The sequence below is a fragment of the Cololabis saira genome, chromosome 8 (assembly GCF_033807715.1).
Source record: "Cololabis saira isolate AMF1-May2022 chromosome 8, fColSai1.1, whole genome shotgun sequence".
Taxonomy (NCBI): domain Eukaryota; kingdom Metazoa; phylum Chordata; class Actinopteri; order Beloniformes; family Belonidae; genus Cololabis; species Cololabis saira.
This window is the reverse complement of record NC_084594.1, coordinates 39,944,950-39,964,239: the sequence shown is the minus strand read 5'-3', so window position 1 is coordinate 39,964,239 and position 19,290 is coordinate 39,944,950. Positions and strand designations below refer to the sequence as shown.

The 19,290-nt window shown below is 41.3% G+C and overlaps 1 protein-coding gene across 1 annotated transcript; it reads right to left on the bottom strand.

Moving 5' to 3' along the window:
- Positions 1-5,098: 5,098 nt before the first annotated feature.
- Positions 5,099-5,939, bottom strand: LOC133449552 (high choriolytic enzyme 2-like). The gene has a single exon (XM_061728714.1). It carries the CDS (start codon positions 5,916-5,918, stop codon positions 5,121-5,123), a length of 798 nt encoding a protein of 265 aa, XP_061584698.1. The 5' UTR covers positions 5,919-5,939; the 3' UTR covers positions 5,099-5,120.
- Between the last annotated feature and the right edge of the window lie 13,351 nt (positions 5,940-19,290).

Sequence of the window (19,290 nt, the reverse complement as noted above, 5' to 3'; positions counted from 1 at the left end):
ATGTGCCATGAAAGTTATAATTTCCCGATTAATCTCCATGTATCAACTGTTAATAAACTGTTTGTGTATCAGGATCTGAATTCTGGGCGAAATTATATTGTAATAATCCCGGGAGATACGGCTCGAAATGACACCATAACATTAAAATCAAAAATTGGAGGCTCTGTGTTCAGAAAATAATTACAAGGGCGGGATGGTGGTGAAACATAATCTGAGCAGGACACTGGAACGAAATCACACCTATTCTCAACCGTTTCCACCATTTTTTACAGTAAAACCTGAACAAAGAGTCCACAAAAGACAGCCAACACCTCCTGACTTTAATCTCTGTGGACCAGGGACCCCTGACTCCTCTGGAAACGTCTTTATTCTGATTCCAGGATTGACGATCGTGTGTCAGATCTGTGTGTTTGCAGTGTTCATAGAAAACCATCAGAGGGAGCCAACATCAAACTTTTAAAATTTTCCTGCTTGAAGCCCGTCTGCCAAAATAAACATTCATGTCCAAAACATCAGCTGTCAGGTCACTGTTCTTGTTGAATTTGAGTTATTTAGTGTCCCTCTGAAATTATGAGAAGCTTTTAGAGGTAGTAATGTGTGCTTTTCCTCGTCAGTGTTTCAGATCAGTATGCTTTTGATTTGCAGCTTGATAATTACATTTATTTTACGTTATCTGCTGATGTGTTGGACACAGAAATAGTGAGCTTTCTCAGCACAAATTATTCTGTTTCACTTCATCTTCTCATGTTGATTCTGTAAAAGGACATTTCATCATTTTTAAAATGTGAGATTTTATTAGTTAAAACAACAATTTCCCTATAGTAAGTGCTACAAGTCTCACGATGTAAATCCTTTAGATTATAGTGTAATAATCCTGGGAGATATGGCTCAAAATGACACCATAACATTAAAATCACAAATCGGAGGCTCAGTGGACTGACCTGTGTTTATTTTTGATGTGTTTCATCAGACAAAACTCTTTTAATGACGTTTGTCCTGAACCATTAAGCACTTTTGTAGAAGGATAATGTGATCATTGTGGTTGATTCTGTTATACTTCATAGCAGCCGTGTTTATCCATCCTCTTCTACACACCAACTAGACATAAGCTTCCAGATCACGAAGTGAATCATTCCTGCACAATATTCAGAAGTTTGCAGACATTTCTTTATTTTCTTTCCTGTCTCTTATCCACTGAAGCCCCTCAGTGCTTCTCTTAAACACACTTCAGCATCTGTATGTTGCTCTTTGCACTTGTCCTGCTTTTTCTTGCATCTTGCAGCTGAAGCTTCGTCACCAAATGCGACACTCAGAGCATCAGAAAACCCTCTGAAGGTGAAGTTCAGCTGCTCCGTTTCTTGTCTGTTGACTTGTTTTTCTCTGGGAGAGCTTTATTCTCCTCCTGCAGCTGAGGTGTTTTCACCAGACATGCTCTGGAAAAGAGAGGATGAAGACGGGAACAAAAGAGATGTTGGGGAGAACAGTTTGGAGAGGAGGAGGAGAGGAGGTGAAGTCGCTGAGCTACTGGTTCCCAGCAGCCTTCTCTCTGCTGGACCTTTGGAAAATCCGGCTGAACAAACTTTTCTTCTTCACCACCTTTTCTTTCTTTTTGTTTTCTCCTCTTTCCATTTCTTTAAGATGTTCTTCATCTTTTTCATTGATGTCATTCAATTCTTTCTGTACTTTTTTTCATGTCTTCTCTCCTCATCTGCCTTTTGTTTCTTGAAGATCTTTAAGAAACCTCTCTTCTTTTTCTCCTTTTTAACAATCTTCTCCTCAACCGGGATTCTCTTTCTCTTCTACTTGTGTCTCCAGCTGCAGTTTCTCATCCTCCTCTTCCAATTCTTTCTTCTGTGCTGCTTCATCTTCCTTTTCCTCCACATTTTCCACGTCTCTCTTGAGTCCTGCACAGCCTTTGTCTGGTTTTAGTTTGGTACCACAGATTTGTGTCTTTTCCATTTCCAGGTCCTTCCGACCCGTTTCCACTTCTTTCTTGTTCTCCATTAAAATCTTGATCTCTCCCTGCAGCTTCTTCTTGTCATTCTGCAGGTTTACAGCATGTTCCTCTTCTTGTACCTTCATTTGCTTCATCTCAGCTTTCTCCACATCCATGTTGCACTGCAACAGTTGCAGGTCTGTCCTCTTCTCCTCCAGATCAAGCATTGCTGCTTGCAACTCTTCCATCTCCATCTCATGTTTTTTCTTGCCCTCCATCAATATCTGTTCTTCTCTTTGCAAGCTTTCTTTTTGCTCTTTCAGATCCCTCTTTTCCTTCTGGTTTTCTTGTTTTATTTTTTCAGTCTGTCTTTTGAGTTCTTCCAGGATCATTTTCTCATTTTCAACCTCGACCCCTCTTTCCTTGAACCGCTGCTTTTCACTTGTCAGTTTGGTTAGAGCCTCCTTCAGCCGGAACCAGGATTTTTCCTGTTCCTGCTGGAGATAGATCTCCATCTTGTATTCTTCCAGTTTTAGTTTTTTCTCTTGGAGGGCTTTATTCTCCTCCTGCAGCTGCTGGAGTTGCTCTCTCAGTTCAGCTCTGTTTGAGTCCAAGTTCTGGTTGATCAACATGATTCTTTCCATTTCCTCTTCACGATCTCCAAGTTCAAACTCCAGTTTGTTGTTGTAGTTGGTCAGGAAAGCATTTTCTCTTCTGCAGCCTTTGATCTCCATTTGGAGTTGTCCGAGATCATCTGAGACCCGGGACTGAGCTCCATCGCTGGGAGAGCTCACAAATCCCTGTCTGGGTCTTGGACGTCCTCTAAAAGACATTTCTGCCATCAACACGGTAGGAAATGTGGGTTTGAGGTTCTGAAGCGTTTTCTGAGGTGTTTTCCGAGTCGTGGACGTGGTTTCCACCAGAGAGGTGAAACAGGTTTGGATCTGTTGCAAGAAATGATGAGTCATAAGTTGGTTTTGCTACATTTAATTCTGCAGAAGACAGAAAAATACATGAATAAGTCTTCTGGACCCTCTTTTAAACTCCTGCTCCACTCATCAGAGCAACGCAGCACTCACACCAATTTAATTGATTTTCCTCTTTATCAAACTACTACCAAAACAGAAAGGAAAATACTATTTTTAATTAATAAATCCTAAATTATAACAGCCAATATGGGAACAGTGATACCCAACGATCAAAACAAAACACCGTATATATGGGGTAAACACAATGAAAACACTTAATTTGACAAAGGAAACATACCTGCAGAAGACAGAAAAATACATGAATAAGTCTTCTGGACCCTCTTTTAAACTCCTGCTCCCTGAACACACAAAACAAAAACGGGAAAGTGAACACTCTGCAGCGCCGTCTGGTTTATACTGCCCCCTACTGGTTTAAACCGGTCACGGCCCGCCGCTGTACAAAAAGGGCGCGAAAATAAAAACATCCACAAAAAGCATATTAAATCATCAAAACAACACAAAACAGCCACGTAATGTCAGTGGTATACAATATGCGCCAAAAATGTCAACATAAATGGATAATTTCTTAAAGAAATCTGTTAAGAAAAGCAGCAGCAGTTCCCAACACGACTTACACTCATCAGAGCAACGCAGCACTGAGGAGCTGAAGTAATGAACTACGGAAGCCCAGGAGGTACAAAAAGAGGGTACAGCCAAAAACGCAGTTTCCTCAAAAGACGCAAATAAAAATAACAATAAAATAAAACAACACATTTAGATAAAATTCACAAACATTCAACAAAATAAATAAATGATAAATAAGATCCCTAAATAGAATTTGAAAACAAAAATGATTAAAGTGGGATTTTCCAACTCTGTTACAGAGGCTCGCAACAGGAAGTGTCTTGAAGGTACAAGAGACTACGGTTCTGTGCAGAGTTTCAGGTATTTATGCTGCACCGGTGCTTTGATGTGTACAATAGAATGTTGTCATGGTAACCTTTGTGAGCACTGAACTGAATAGAACTCCAGGTCAACGTGGCCCCGCCCACCATAAAAAATAATCCTTTTACTTTAATGAGTGAAATTAAGATTGGTGAATATAATCTTTACAGCTTTTACAGATTTTATAAATGTAACATGTTAAAGCACCACATGACATCTTCCACATGCAACATGAGGCTGGTATCAACGCGCCGTGTTCACTCTTCAACACCAGATGGACTTGTCCCCTCCAACAGAGTGTTTCTGATGATTATAGTCAGTGTTGTGTCATTTGTTGTACTGATTTAACAGCAAACAAAGTAGAAATGGAGTTCTGTTTCTAGAAATCATAACGAGTACTTGTGAATCTACTAAAACTCGTGAATCTTTGGTTATAATTCTGTAAAGCTCATGTAGCACAAACTGCATGAAAAGTGCTTTAAGTAAAGTTTGATTGGTTGATCTTTGTTACACTTGTATCTGACATGGCCTGTTCAAGATTTGTAAAAATCATAAAAAATAATGTATGATCAAAAAATAAAAAGTAAAACATATAAATTAACATAATTTAATTTATCTTAAGACTGTTCTTATAATTAACCTGACTGAATTACTTTCTTTCGTAGACCTTCATTCTCCTGGATATATTTCAGTCTAGTCAAGGTTTCGTGTGTGACCAACTCTTGCACGAGGCTGCAGAAGTGATGCAGTATCCTGGATGAGCGTCTTCAGAGTAAATAGCTCGCAGTACTCCCCCTTTCCCTGTCCCAACATATGCTGTAAGAGAAATGATGAAAACCCTACTGAACAATACTTATACTTAGTTTATTTGGTAGTATTCAATGCATTGGGGAACTTTTGAACAGAATAGTCAGAGTAGCATTAAAATGAGGGGGCAACAGGGGGACAAGGCTCTGTAGTGGGGGGCAGCTGCCCCTCCTTCCCCCCTGTATATCCGCCCCTGGTTCATTAAGATACCACTTGCAGGTTACTTCAGATTAAAAATCAAGTCTCCGTTTGCAGAGACTTTTTTAAGTTTTTCACTTTTCTTGTAAAAAACCCTCAAATATCATTGAAAAGTAGACAAAATTCTGAATACACTTCTGCAGAAAAAAAGAAGAACAACAACTAGCCCTTGTTTTGCATTGCTTTTATTTCAAATATTTTGGTCATGCGGGATCACATCCTGTTATCTGAGCATTTCATACATCATTATTCATCTGATATTGTTGCTAACAGCCGTAGAGCATGTTGATCCTGCTGATGTCCCAGCGGGACAGACCGTTCCTCTGGCCGATCCGGGCGTTGGGGTTTCCAATGGGGGTGATGGTCTCCCTCCCCCGGCCCACGGAGAAGGCGAATCTTCCATAGTGCATGATGGAGGAGTAATCGTAGGGCGTGTTCAGGTTGTTGGTGTCGTGCTTGTGGAAGTTGTAGGCGCTCTGCTGGATGATGTTCTGCCAGTTGATCCTGACGTAGCTGTCGCGGTCGCTCCTGGTCTGCTCGTGCTGGAAGCCCAGAGCGTGGTTGAGCTCGTGCTGGACGATGCCACCGTAGATGCAGCCCGCCCTGTTGAGAGAGAGCTCCTGCCGGCCTCCCTGTCTGCCCAGGGCGGAGTAGCATCCGCCTTTGTTCACAATGCTGATGTAGTCGTTCTCGTTCCTGCGAGGGGTGAAGCGGACGCAGGTGCGGCTGAAGGCCCTCATGGCGCCCTCGATCGTCTGCCTCTCGTACCCGGAGAACTGAGAACTTATCGTGTAGGCGATCACCACTTTGCCATTGGAGGCTTTTTTCCACAGACAGCTGTTGTACCAGCACTTCATGGCGTTTCTGGTAACGGGAGCCACCAGGTCTCCTTCCAGCAGGAACTCCTCTGTGGCGTTATTGGTGGTCAGAATCTGGGTGGTCATGTCCACTTCCGTTTCTTCATCTTCTGCCATCTCTGCACCTGAACCTTCATCCTCCTGGAAAGGTTGAGCCTGAGAGAGGCCGAGCAGGAGCAGCAGGAGCAGGCTGGCAGAGGGACTCATCTTCAGGTGTGGAGAGACTCCTTGGAGCTTGATGTCTGCTCAGTCCGGTCCAGGGTCTTTATACGCTCCTGCACAGGTGTGTCTGCAGCAAGATTATGGGTGGGGGCTACACTGTTAGGCCTAATGTCAACCTCTGCAGGGAGGACTCTGCAGACAAACCTACTCCTCAAACACGCTTTCTTATAACTATTGATTAAATGGATAAAGTCAGCTTAACTAGAGATATTTACTTCATCGTAACACTGAAAACTTTTCAACCAGTGAAATGTTTTCTGTCAAATTAACCTCCAATACACCAATTTATATTTGCATTTTCAGAAATCTGCTCTACTTATATTTGTTTTACTTTTCTTCAGTTATTCTACAAACACAAGAAACAGGAGCATGAAACTTACAACACTGTTACACCCAGATGGAGGTGATATGTACAGCAGGCCTTCCTGTTAAATACTAACATAAACATGTTTAGTCTGAATGCTGCTGTTTACGTGAACGCTCAACCCAACTACAACTGAGGCACTAACGGCATTAGTTTGAAATGTATTAGATTTATTTTAATTCATTTATCTAAAGCTTTAATTGGATATTTTAACGAATCATATTTTTATTTCATGTATATCGGCATCTCTGATTAAATATACCACTTATGATTATACAGTAATTTAAATTGCCCCATATTCAAAAGCTGACAACATCTCCTGAAGTCTTAATAAAACACATTTGAGGATAAAAGTTTGCATCCTTCTAACAGAGACGCACACTTTCTCTTTTCCCAGTTAAACAGTAAAGTTAAGGAAACGTTTTGCTTTTTTCTGTAAGATGTTCTGAGAGAACCTTTTAAAGAGAATTTCTCTTTTTACATCTTTCTTCAAAGTCAAAGGTTTCATGCAGGAGACTTGGTTAGTGTTAGTGACTTGGTTTTCCAGCTCGAGACATTGACCTGCAAAGGAACCGCCAGACTCACTGAAAACTCCCAGAAGGAAAATGTGCCATGAAAGTTATAATTTCCCGATTAATCTCCACGTACCAACTGTTAATAAACTGTATCAGGATCTGGGTGAAATTATATTGTAATAATCCCGGGAGATACGGCTCAAAATGACACCATAACATTAAAATTACAAATTGGAAGCTCTGTGTTCAGAAAATAACAAGGGCAGGATGGTGGTGAAACATAAAATAATCTGAGCAGGACACTGGAACAAAATAACACCTGTTCTCAACCATTTCCACCATTTTTTACAGTAAAACCTGAACGAAGAGTCCACAAAAGACCAACACCTCCTGACTTTAATCTCTGTGGACCACGGACCCCTGACTCCTCTGGAAACGTCTTTATTCTGATTCCAGGATTGACGATCGTGTGTCAGATCTGTGTGTTTGCAGTGTTCATAGAAAACCATCAGAGGGAGCCAACATCAAACTTTTAAAAGAACATTTTCCTGCTTGAAGCCCGTCTGCCAAAATAAACATTCATGTCCAAAACATCAGCTGTCAGGTCACTGTTCATGTTGGATTTGAGTTATTTAGTGTCCCTCTGAAAAGATGAGAAGCTTTTAGAGGTAATGTGTGCTTTTCCTCGTCAGTGTTTCAGATCAGTATGCTCTTGATTTGCAGCTTGATAATTACATTTATTTTACAACATTATCTGCTGATGTGTCGGACACAGAAAGAGTGAGCTTTCTCAGGACAAATGATTCTGTTTCACTTCATCTTCTAATGTTGATTCTGTAAAAGGACATTTCATCATTTTTAAAATGTGAGATTTTATTAGTTAAAACAACAATTTACCTGTAGTAAGTGCTACAAGTCTCACGATGTAAATCCTTTAGATTATAGTGTAATAATCCCGGGAGATACGACTCAAAATGACAACATAACATTAAAATCACAAATCGGAGGCTCAGTGGAATGATCTGTGTTCATTTTTGATGTGTTTCATCAGACAAAACACTTTTAATGACAACGTTTGTCCTGAACCATTAAGCAACTTTTGTAGAAGGATAATGTGATCATTGTGGTTGATTCTGTTCTACTTTCATAGCGGCCGTGTTTATCCATCCTCTTTCTACACACCAACTAGACATAACCTTCCAGATCAAGAAGTGAATCATTCCTGCACAATATTCAGATGTTTGCAGACATTTCTTTATTTTCTTGCCTGTCTCTTATCCACTGAAGCCCCTCAGTGCTTCTCTTAAACACACTTCAGCATCTGTATGTTGCTCTTTGCACTTGTCCTGCTTTTTCTTGCATCTTGCAGCTGAAGCTTCGTCACCAAATGCGACACTCAGAGCATCAGAAAACCCTCTGAAGGTGAAGTTCAGCTGCTCCGTTTCTTGTCTGTTGACTGTTTTCACCAGAGATGCTCTGGAAAAGAGAGGATGAAGATGGGAACAAAAGAGATGTTGGGGAGAAGAGTTTGGAGAGGAGGAGGAGAGGAGGTGAAGTCGCTGAGCTACTGGTTCCCAGCAGCCTTCTCTCTGCTGGACCTTTTGAAAATCCCGGCTGAGCAAACTTTTCTTTTTCACCACCTTTTCTTTCTTTTTGTCCTCTCCTCCTTCCATTTCTTTAAGATGTTCTTCATCTTTTTCTTTGATGTCATTCAAATCTTTCTGTACTTTTTCATCTCTTCTCTTCTCATCTGCCTTTTGTTTCTTGAAGATCTTTAAGAAACTTCTCTTCTTTTTCTCCTTTTTAACAATCTTATCCTCCACCAGGATTCTTTCTTTCTCTTCTAATTGTGTCTCCAGCTGCAGTTTCTCATCCTCCTCTTCCAATTCTTTCTTCTGTGCTGCTTCATCTTCCTTTTCCTCCACATTTTCCACCTCTCTCTGGAGTCCTGCACAGTCTTTGTCTGGTTTTAGTTTGGTACCACAGATTTGTGTCTTTTCCATTTCCAGGTCCTTCCGACCCGTTTCCACTTCTTTCTTGTTCTCCATTAAAATCTTGATCTCTCCCTGCAGCTTCTTCTTGTCATTCTGCAGGTTTACAGCATGTTCCTCTTCTCGTACCTTCATTTGCTTCATCTCAGCTTTCTCCACATCCATATTGCACTGCAACAGTTGCAGGTCTGATCCTCCAGATCAAGCATTGCTGCTTGCAACTCTTCCATCTCCATCTCATGTTTTTTCTTGCCCTTCATCAGTATCTGTCCTTCTCTTTGCAAGCTTTCCTTCTGCTCTTTCAGATCCCTCTTTTCCTTCTGGTTTTCTTCTTTTATTTCTTCAGTCTGTCTTTTGAGCTCTTCCAGGATCATTTTCTCATTTTCAACCTCGACCCCTTTCCTTGAACCGTTGCCTTTTTTTTTTTTTTTTTGATTTTTTTTATTTGATTTATTTTATTTTTGTACATGTAAAAAAAAGAAACAACAATTCATGAGAAGTTTAAGAAAACAAAACAAAAAAACAAAAACAAAACAAAGAATTTCATCTTTTAAAACTTGCTAACTTGATTTACTGTAAATCAAGTTAGCAAGTGTAACATGTAAATTTTACATGTGCCAAAAAAGTAGTAGGAAGAAGTGTGAACTTATTTTTTTTTTTTTTTTTTTTTATTGATCTTTTTATAAGAAACAACATACACTTAAGACATGGAAACGTGTAGTCAAACAGACGCATTATACATTGTCTCCTTTTTTTTTTTTTTTTTTTTTAAACACACAAAACCTAACAAAGGATCAGAGTCTCTGTAGCGTTAAAAAATAAATAAACAGATGAGCAAGAAATGAAACTGGAAATAAATAAAACATAAAAAAAAACAAATTAAGGAGATGAAAAGAAAATTAAGGGAGGGGGGGGGTCAGTCGGTGGGTAGAGTCTTCAACGCGGTAAAGTGGTCTATGAACGATTGCCATTTGTGAATGAATTTAGCTGAGTTGCCTTTTACAGAGTATCTCACCTTCTCCAATTTAAGAAAAAACATAACATCACTAAGCCAAATAGAAATAGACGGGGACCTGGGGGATTTCCATAAAAGTAAGATACGACGTCTTGCTAAAAGGGATGTGAAAGCCAATACTTCTGACTGTGTGGGGCTGATATGTGAGGAGTCAACAGAGAGTCCGAATATTGCTAAGAGAGGGGCCATAACAACTTTTTTACCCAGAACTTTAGACATGATCACAGAATAATCACTCCAAAATTTCTGTAACCTAGGACAGGAGAAAAACATATGACTTAAATTGCAGGGAGAACCCTGGCATCTGTCGCATAAGTCTGCAACATTCGGATATATTTCCGATAATCGGGATTTTGATAGGTGGGCTCTATGCAGCACCTTAAATTGAATAAGTTCAAATCTAGCGCAAGGCGTTCTAGATCGTATGCTACGGATAGCTTTATCCCACAGCTCCCCTGTGAAGTCAAGGCCCAACTCTCGTCCCCAACCCTCCCGAGCTTTATCTACAGAATGATCATCAAATGTCATACACAGTGCATATATCTTAGATATCAGAGACTTTTGACTGAGTTTCATAGTTAGAAGATCATCCCACGGTTGGTTCGCAGGAAGGGAAGGGAAGCATGGAAACAAAGCAGAGGCGCAGTGTCGAAGCTGGAAGTAGCGAAACAAATGGGAGGCAGGCAAATTGAACTTTGACCTCAGATCTGAGAATGTGGAAAAGATACCATCCTTATATAGATCCCTGAAGTGCTTAATGCCCCGGTTGTACCAAATCATAAAAGTGGTGTCTATTAGTGATGGAGGGAACAGATGATTCTTAGTAACAGGTGTATAGATGGATGGAGAAGCAAATTTAAAGTGGCGCCTAAACTGTGACCAAATCTTAAGGGAGGAAAGCACCACAGGGCTATTTGTAAACTTAGAGGGATTCAATGGTAAAGAGGAGGAGAGTAGGCCGTTACAGAGGATGAAGAGAGTGACTGAGCCTCCAATCTGCACCATAATAACTCAGGAGAGTGAAGCCAATAAATTCGTTTGTGAATATGCGCTGACCAATAGTAAAGCATAAAGTTTGGTAGTGCTAGACCCCCATTAAATTTAAATTTTTGGAGAAGCGAATACCTCACTCTGGGTGTCTTACCGGCCCATAAAAAGTTGGAAACAATTTGGTCAAGTGATTTAAAAAAAGATTTTGGTAGAAATAAAGGAGTGCATTGGAACAAAAACAGAAATTTAGGCAATACAGTCATTTTCACTGTGTTAATTCTTCCTATCAGCGACAGTGGTAGGGAGTTCCACCTCTGTAAGTCCGCCTTCACTTGAGTTACCAGTGAGGAAAAATTAGCGGTGAAAAGAGAGGGCAGAGTGCGGGTCACATTAATCCCTAGTATCTAAAGCCCAACGGGCTGAGTTTAAAGGGGATATCAGATTGTTTGAGTTGTAAAGCAGAGGAGTTTATGGGGAAGCATTCACACTTGTTAAGATTGACCTTATAGCCGGAGAAGGATCCATAATTCTTCAACAGAGATAATATTGGTGCGATGCTGGTTAAAGGGTCAGATACATATAAAAGGAGGTCGTCTGCATAAAGTGACAATTTGAGTTCCACATTGGACCTAGAGACTCCGCGAAATAGAGGAAGAGTTCTTAGAGCAATTGAAAGTGGTTCGACGGATAGAGCGAATAGCAAAGGGGAGAGAGGGCAGCCCTGTCTCGTGCCACGTGATAATGTAAAATAAGTGGAGTAGTTGTCATTGGTGTGAATGCTGGCCTGAGGGGAAGTGTAAAGAAGTCTAATCCACGATATAAACCTGTGTCCAAATCCGAATTTATGAAGTGTTGCAAAAAGATAGTTAAATTCGACACGATCAAACGCTTTTTCAGCATCAATTGCGATAACAACTTCAGGGAGTGGAGAAGAATCTTTAGAGAGAATCACATTAAGAAGTGTACGAACATTATAAAAGAGCTGGCGTCCCTTGATGAAACCATTCTGCTCCTCAGATATGATGCTAGGAAGGATCTTATCAAGACGAATTGCTAGTGCTTTGGCTAAAATTTTGACATCCACATTCAGTAAAGACAAGGGCCTGTAAGAAGTGCATGATTCAGGGTCCTTGTCCTTCTTCAAAAGGAGGGCAATGGACGCCTGCATTAAAGAGGGAGGCAATGAGCCATGATCAAGGGACTCATTGTACATTGAAAGTAAAAGGGGGGCTAATTTGTCTTTGAATTTTTTGAAAAACTCAGCTCCGAACCCATCGGGACCAGGGGCCTTGTTGCTTTGCGTAGCTTCAATGGCGGCAGCAATTTCTTGCAAGCTGAAAGGAGCATCGAGGCCATTAGCCACATCCAAATTAATAGTAGGGACAGTGATATTATCAAGAAAGGAGGTCATTTCTGCTGTGTCAAGTGGAGATTCTGCCTCATAGAGAGAGGAGTAGTATGACTTAAAAATTGTGTTGATGGCGATTGGATCGGTGGTAAGTGTGCCATTAGAATCTCTAATGCTGGGAATCAGTCTCGACGTTGCTTGCCTTTTTAATTGGTGAGCCAATAACCTGCTTGGTTTATCGCCGTGTTCATAATAGTTGGCATGAGCGCGTAATAGGAGCCGTTCAGAATCGGCTGTCGCTATAAGATCGAATTTTGACTGCAAATCAAGCCGTTGTTTCAGTAAACTCGGACTTGGGTTAACTGAGTTTAGTCTGTCTGTGTCCTGAATTTTAGATGTGAGCTCCTGTAATTTAGCCCTGCGGATTTTACTGGCGTATGCTGAATAAGAGATAATCTGTCCTCGCAAATATGCTTTGAGTGATTCCCATACTAGCGAAAAACTGGTAGAGTCTGTTTTGTTTAATGCAATGAAATCATCTATTGAAGCAGATATAGAAACATTAAATGCATCGTCGGATAAAAGCAATGGATTAAACCTCCAGGGAGAAGAAAAACGGGGGCGCTCAGACCATGTTATATTCAAAGTTAGAGGGGCGTGATCCGAAATAACAATTGGGTGGTATACGATAGAAGTAACTTTGGGGAGAAGAGAGCCATCAACAAAAAAATAGTCAATACGTGAATATGACTGATGTACTTGAGAAAAAAAAGAGAATTCCTTATCTCCAGGATGTGAGAACCTCCACGGATCAACAAGCCCGTTCTTGACTGTAAAGTCGGTAATAGATTTTGACATAGAGGATTGAGTCAAAGTACGAGGATTCGAACGGTCCAAAGAAGGATTAATAACACAATTCAGATCACCGCCCAGTATTGTAATATGCGTATTTAAGAAAGGGAGGTTGCCAAACAGCCTATCCGTAAAATTGGGGTCATCAAAATTAGGGGCATATATATTCACCAACAATACAGGGTTACAGTATAGAGTGCCCGCAACAATAAGATATCTACCATTCTTATCAGATATTGTCCTGGAGACTGAGAGATTGACTCTTTTGTTGATCAAAATTGCTACTCCTCTAGACCTAGAATCAAAATTTGAATGAAAAATATCACCCACCCAAGCTCGTTTGAGTCTGAAATTATCTTTATTTCGCAAATGAGTTTCCTGAAGGAAAGCTATGTCAGTGTCCAAGCGTTTCAAATGTGAAAAAATCTTTGATCGCTTAATTGGATTATTCACACCTTTAACATTCCAGCTAGTGAATGTAATGTTTGATCCAGTATCAGGCTTGCGCAGATTACGATCGCTCATAGGCATTCTCTGAGAGAAAATAAGACCGACTCACCCACCACCAGAGGAGATATAAGGAAAAAAGGTAAAAGGGAAAACCAAAACAAACAAAACTCAGGAGTATATACATACCTACAGAGACAAAAAGCCAACATCCCATAACCCCCGCCCACCCACCCAACGCACATTAGATGATCCCATCCCCAAACGATGGAAACAGCCGTGCTGGCTTCAAAGGAAGCCATTCTCGAAAGGAGATGCTTTCGACTGTAAAGCTAGATACAAAAACGAAAACAGAATTAGCTCCTGCAGAGTTAAAACCTTAAAAAAAAAATAAAATAAAATATGAGGCATATGAAACCAACAATCTGAGCCATTCTGACGTTCGCTGTCTTAACAGGGTAACAACAAACGTTAATTAAATTAAGGAGATCTTTGGCCTATAGAACAATGATATATACATATATGTACTCGCACCCCCACACAGACACGCACACACATGCACACAATTTAAGCAAAGACAGGGGTGTGTGCATATTTTCTAATCAAGGCATCATACCAGAGAAATGATTAGGCCTTCAATTTTAAACGGTGTTGTTCCCATTGATAGTTAGAAGAGAGGGAAAAAAAAAAAAAAAAAAAATATATATATATATATATATATATATATATATATATATATATATATATATATATATATATATATATATATATATATATATATATATATATAATATATATATAAATAAATAAAAAAAAATAAAAAAAAAAAAAAAAAAAAAAAAAAGTTACGACATAAAGTCCCATTTTCTGAATTGGCTCAGTCACTCACCCCGGGCCAGAGTCCCGCATGGAGGCATATGAAACCAACAATCTGAGCCATTCTGACGATCGCTGTCTTGTCAGGGTAACAACAAACGTTAATTAAAATTAAGGAGATCTTTGGCCTGTAGAACAATGATATATACATATATGCACTCGCACACCCACACAGACACGCACACACATGCACACAATTTAAGCAAAGACAGGGGTGTGTGCATATTTTCTAATCAAGGCATCATACCAGAGAAATGATTAGGCCTTCAATTTTAAACAGCGTTGTTCCCATTGATAGTTAGAAGAGAAAGAAAAAAAAAAAAAAAATTAATAAATAAATAAAAAAATAAATAAATAAATTAAAAAAAAAAAAAAAAAAAAAAATTACGACATAAAGTCCCATTTTCTGAATTGACTCATTCACTCACCCCGGGCCAGAGTCCCGCATGGACAGCACCTGGATAAATCGTCCCAGAAAATTAGCTGGTAGTCACTTTTTTTATTTTCCTGATGAATGCCAGGGCTTCATCTGGCGACGTGAAGTCACGCTGCTGGCCATCATGGGTTACACGCAGCCGGGCGGGATACAGCAATCCATACCGGACTCCTTCAATCTCCCGCAGCTGACGGCGCACGTCATTAAAGGCAGCGCGCGCCCGCGCTGTCTTGGCTGTGTGATCCGGGAACACGGAGATGCTCATACCCCGGACTTTTATCCGCTGCCGCTCTCTCGCCTTTCTCAGGATGTCAGCGCAGTCGGTGTAATAATGGAGCCTTGCCACTATTGCGCGGGGCCGCTCCCCGGTCTTCGGTCTCGGCATGAGGGTGCGGTGGGCTCTGTCCACCACCGGCTCTGCGTCGAGGGAGAAGGCTTCCGCCAGGAGCCTGGAAACCCCGGCTGCAGATGAAGAGTCAGGATCCTCCTCCGGGACGCCAATAATCCGTAGGTTCTGCCGACGGGACCTTGACTCCAAATCCTCGCATCTGTCCTCCAGCCTCACATATTCTTTCGACAAGTGATCAACTTTTTTCTGGAGAGCAACGATGTCATCTGAGCAGCTTGAGAGCGAGAGCTCGATCCCAGCGACCGTGGCTGCGAGACCCGCGACGTCCGCCTTCATGGAGGAAATACTGCCAGAAAGATCAGCTTTAAGGGAAAGCAGCTCGGACTTAATGGACGTTAAATTCTCGTTCAGTGCTTGCTGAAGCTCTGACCTAAATACAGTCGCAACATCATTGCGAAGAGCGGAGAAAAGTTCGGTTTTAAGCCGGCTGAACTCCGCAGCTGGAACCTGCGCTGCGCAGGTGCTCTCCGGAGGAGGGGAATCACCGCGGGGCGAGGAGACGGCGTGAGCTGCAGGCCGCGGGTTAGCTGGAGGGTTATTCCCCGCTTTGATGGACTTTGGAGGCATTTCCGTGGTAAGTCGTCGAAGTAACCGCGTTGAAAATAGGTTAGTTAAAACCAAAGCCGTGGGAGTGATACAAAAAGTGCCAATAAATGCTGAATTAAAATTAACTCTGCAGGAGCTCCGCTAATTACGTCTCACCCCATGTAAAGCTAAGCCGCCGAACCGTTGCCTTTTACTTGTCAGTTTGGTTAGAGCCTCCTTCAGCCGGAACCAGGATTTTTCCTGTTCCTGCTTCTGCTGGAGATGGATCTCCATCTTGTACTCTTCCAGTTTTAGTTTTTTCTCTTGGAGGGTTTTATTCTCCTCCTGCAGCTGCTGGAGTTGCTCTCTCAGTTCAGCTCTGTTTGAGTCCAAGTTCTGGTTGATCAACATGATTCTTTCCATTTCCTCTTCACGATCTACAAGTTCAAACTCCAGTTTGTTGTTGTAGTTGGTCAGGAAAGCATTTTCTCTTCTGCAGTCTTTGATCTCCATTTGGAGTTGGCCGAGATCATCTGAGACCCGGGACTGAGCTCCATCGCTGGGAGAGCTCACAAATCCCTGTCTGGGTCTTGGACGTCCTCTAAAAGACATTTCTGCCATCAACACGGTAGGAAATGTGGGTTTGAGGTTCTGAAGCGTTTTCTGAGGTGTTTTCCGAGTCGTGGACGTGGTTTCCACCAGAGAGGTGAAACAGGTTTGGATCCATTGCAAGAAATGATGAGTCATAAGTTGGTTTTGCTACATTTAATTCTGCAGAAGACAGAAAAATACATGAATAAGTCTTCTGGACCCTCTTTTAAACTCCTGCTCCACTCATCAGAGCAACACAGCACTCACACCAATTTAATTGATTTTCCTCTTTATCAAACTACTACCAAAACAGAAAGGAAAATACTATTTTTAATTAATAAATCCTAAATTATAACAGCCAATATGGGAACAGTGATACCCAACGATCAAAACAAAACACCGTATATATGGGGTAAACACAATGAAAACACTTAATTTGACAAAGGAAACATACCTGCAGAAGACAGAAAAATACAAGAATAAGTCTTCTGGACCCTCTTTTAAACTCCTGGGGCCTCATGTAATAAGAGTGCGTGGATTTCAACGTGAATCCGTGCGTGGAATTAACAAGACCGCAAAAATTCATATGTACAAAGCTGTGCGTTCGCCCAAATCCACGCAGGTTTCTCTGTACATCCCAATCAGCGTGGATTTGAGCGCACATGCGGGACCACAACACTCCGCCTTGTCTCCTCCCTCAAATATATGTTTGAATATGATATGAAGATAATTATCCATTAAAAACCGCTCATCCTAACAAGAAAATGCTCTGAGCTGGAATAAATAATTCATTTTGGGGTATTTAGGGGTGTCGGACTCCAGTCCTTGAGGGCCGGTGTCCCTGCAGGTTTTAGATGTTTCCCTGCTTCATTGCACCATGATACAAGTGACTGTGTCATCAACAGAACTATCCAGACTTTGATGACAAGTTGGTGACGATGATTAATTAGAATCAGGTGTGTTAAAGCAGTGAAACATCTAAAACATGCAGGACACCGGCCCTTCTGGGATTCACTTTGACACCTACATTATGGTGTTCTTTGCTTTGCGTTGCGTTCGGTGAAGAGTTTTGGTTTTATTATGATCGTACGGGTTTGTGAATGTTTATGGGCAGCTTTAGTGCATCATTACACTCTGCTTTTCTTGTTTGTATTTTAAGATCCGACACCAGAATTTTTTTTTAGATGAAAAACGGCTCCTCGTTCTGCTTTATTGTCATGCATATTATAATAACGCATTAAGACCAATGTACACGTTTATTGAGTCTTACACATTATGGATGTCCGCGATCACCTCTCTCATAAGAATAACAATGTGAACAAAATACATTTATATTTAAAACATGAAGCATTACGATCTGATTCCTCTGCTGCAGAAATAAAGACAATTTGTGCCGACGGGATTATCGAGGTGCAAACGTGAGAAATAAAGAGCAAAATTGCTGTAACTCGGAGTGTTGCATCCGCAGGAGGAGGGACAGGTGTCGTGCCAAAAAGTGATTGCCTGCCAGAATCTGATTTCTCCCCTGAAAATGGGTCTTTTCACCTGCCAAAAATTGATTGAAGGCCAAATACAGTTAATGAAAGGTTGTTTCTGCCTAAATATGACTTGATCTCATTCTTGAGCTTCATAATCTGAAATCTGACGGTTTAGCGCTCTCGCTCAGCGGGCTGCTGTGCGTGCTCCCGCGGCCACAAATCAGAAGAAATCAGATTCTGGCAGACAATCACTTTTTGGCACAAGACCCGGTTTTTGCTTCAAAATTAATGTTAATGTATTTCTGTCCAGACACAGTTATGGGATGTTTAGGGTCTGGCTTTAATCTTCAGTACTCATCCCATATACGGTCGTCATGGTGACAGAGATGTCCGATCTGCAGCTCCAGCTGAAGCATCATGTTGGTCTGAACCGGAGCAGCTGGTCCAGTTCAGGACAGAGATCCAGGAGGATCCTCTTGGTACCTGAACCAGCTGATGGTCCAGTCTCAGTCCTGGACCAGCAGATCAGTCTGGTGCCTGAGGACTCGCTCCTGATCCTGCATCAGCAGGTTCCTCTAACGGAGCCAAAGCTCCATCAGGATTTGCGGGTTCCATCGTTGAGCTCCTTTAGTTGTATGTTCAGATCATGTGGTTGATTGTGAGATTGTTGCAGCTTTACTCTCGTGTAACTTATCTGGTGATGTCGGGACTGTCGTGTCCTTCACGTGGTCGTGAAATTATTGTTGACGTTAAGTTTCCTCATATTCTGCACTTCACTGCATCACCAGTGAGTGTCGCCAACGGACAGAACCTCAGAAAAGTGCGTACAAAAGCCTTAATGTGGGAGTGCCGGACCGCAGCTTTCTACGTTCACGTCATTCTTTGTACATCCGACCGTGAGCGTTGAAAGTGGCGCACGTTTTTTGTGCGCCGCACTCTTAGTACATAAGGCCCCTGCTCCCTGAACAAACAAAACAAAAACGGGAAAGTGAACACTCAGTCTCTGCAGCGCCGTCTGGTTTATACTGCCCCCTACTGGTTTAAACCGGTCACCGCCCGCCGCTGTACAAAAAGGGCGCGAAAACAAAAACATCCACAAAAAGCATATTAAATCATCAAAACAACACAAAACAGCCACGTAATGTCAGTGGTATACAATATGTGCCAAAAATGTCAACATAAATGGATAATTTCTTAAAAAAATCTGTTAAGAAAAGCAGCAGCAGTTCCCAACACAACTTACACTCATCAGAGCAACGCAGCACTGAGGAGCTGAAGTAATGCACTACGGAAGCCCAGGAGGTACAAAAAGAGGGTACAGCCAAAAACGCAGTTTCCTCAAAAGACGCAAATAAAAATAACAATAAAATAAAACAACACATTTAGATAAAATTCACAAACATTCAACAAAATAAATAAATGATAAATAAGATCCCTAAATAGAATTTGAAAACAAAAATGATTAAAGTGGGATTTTCCAACTCTGTTACAGAGGCTCGCAACAGGAAGTGTCTTGAAGG

Excerpts from the sequence above, each read along its gene's own strand:
- LOC133449552 (XM_061728714.1), bottom strand. The coding sequence starts at position 5,918 with ATGAGTCCCTCTGCCAGCCTGCTCCTGCTGCTCCTGCTCGGCCTCTCT.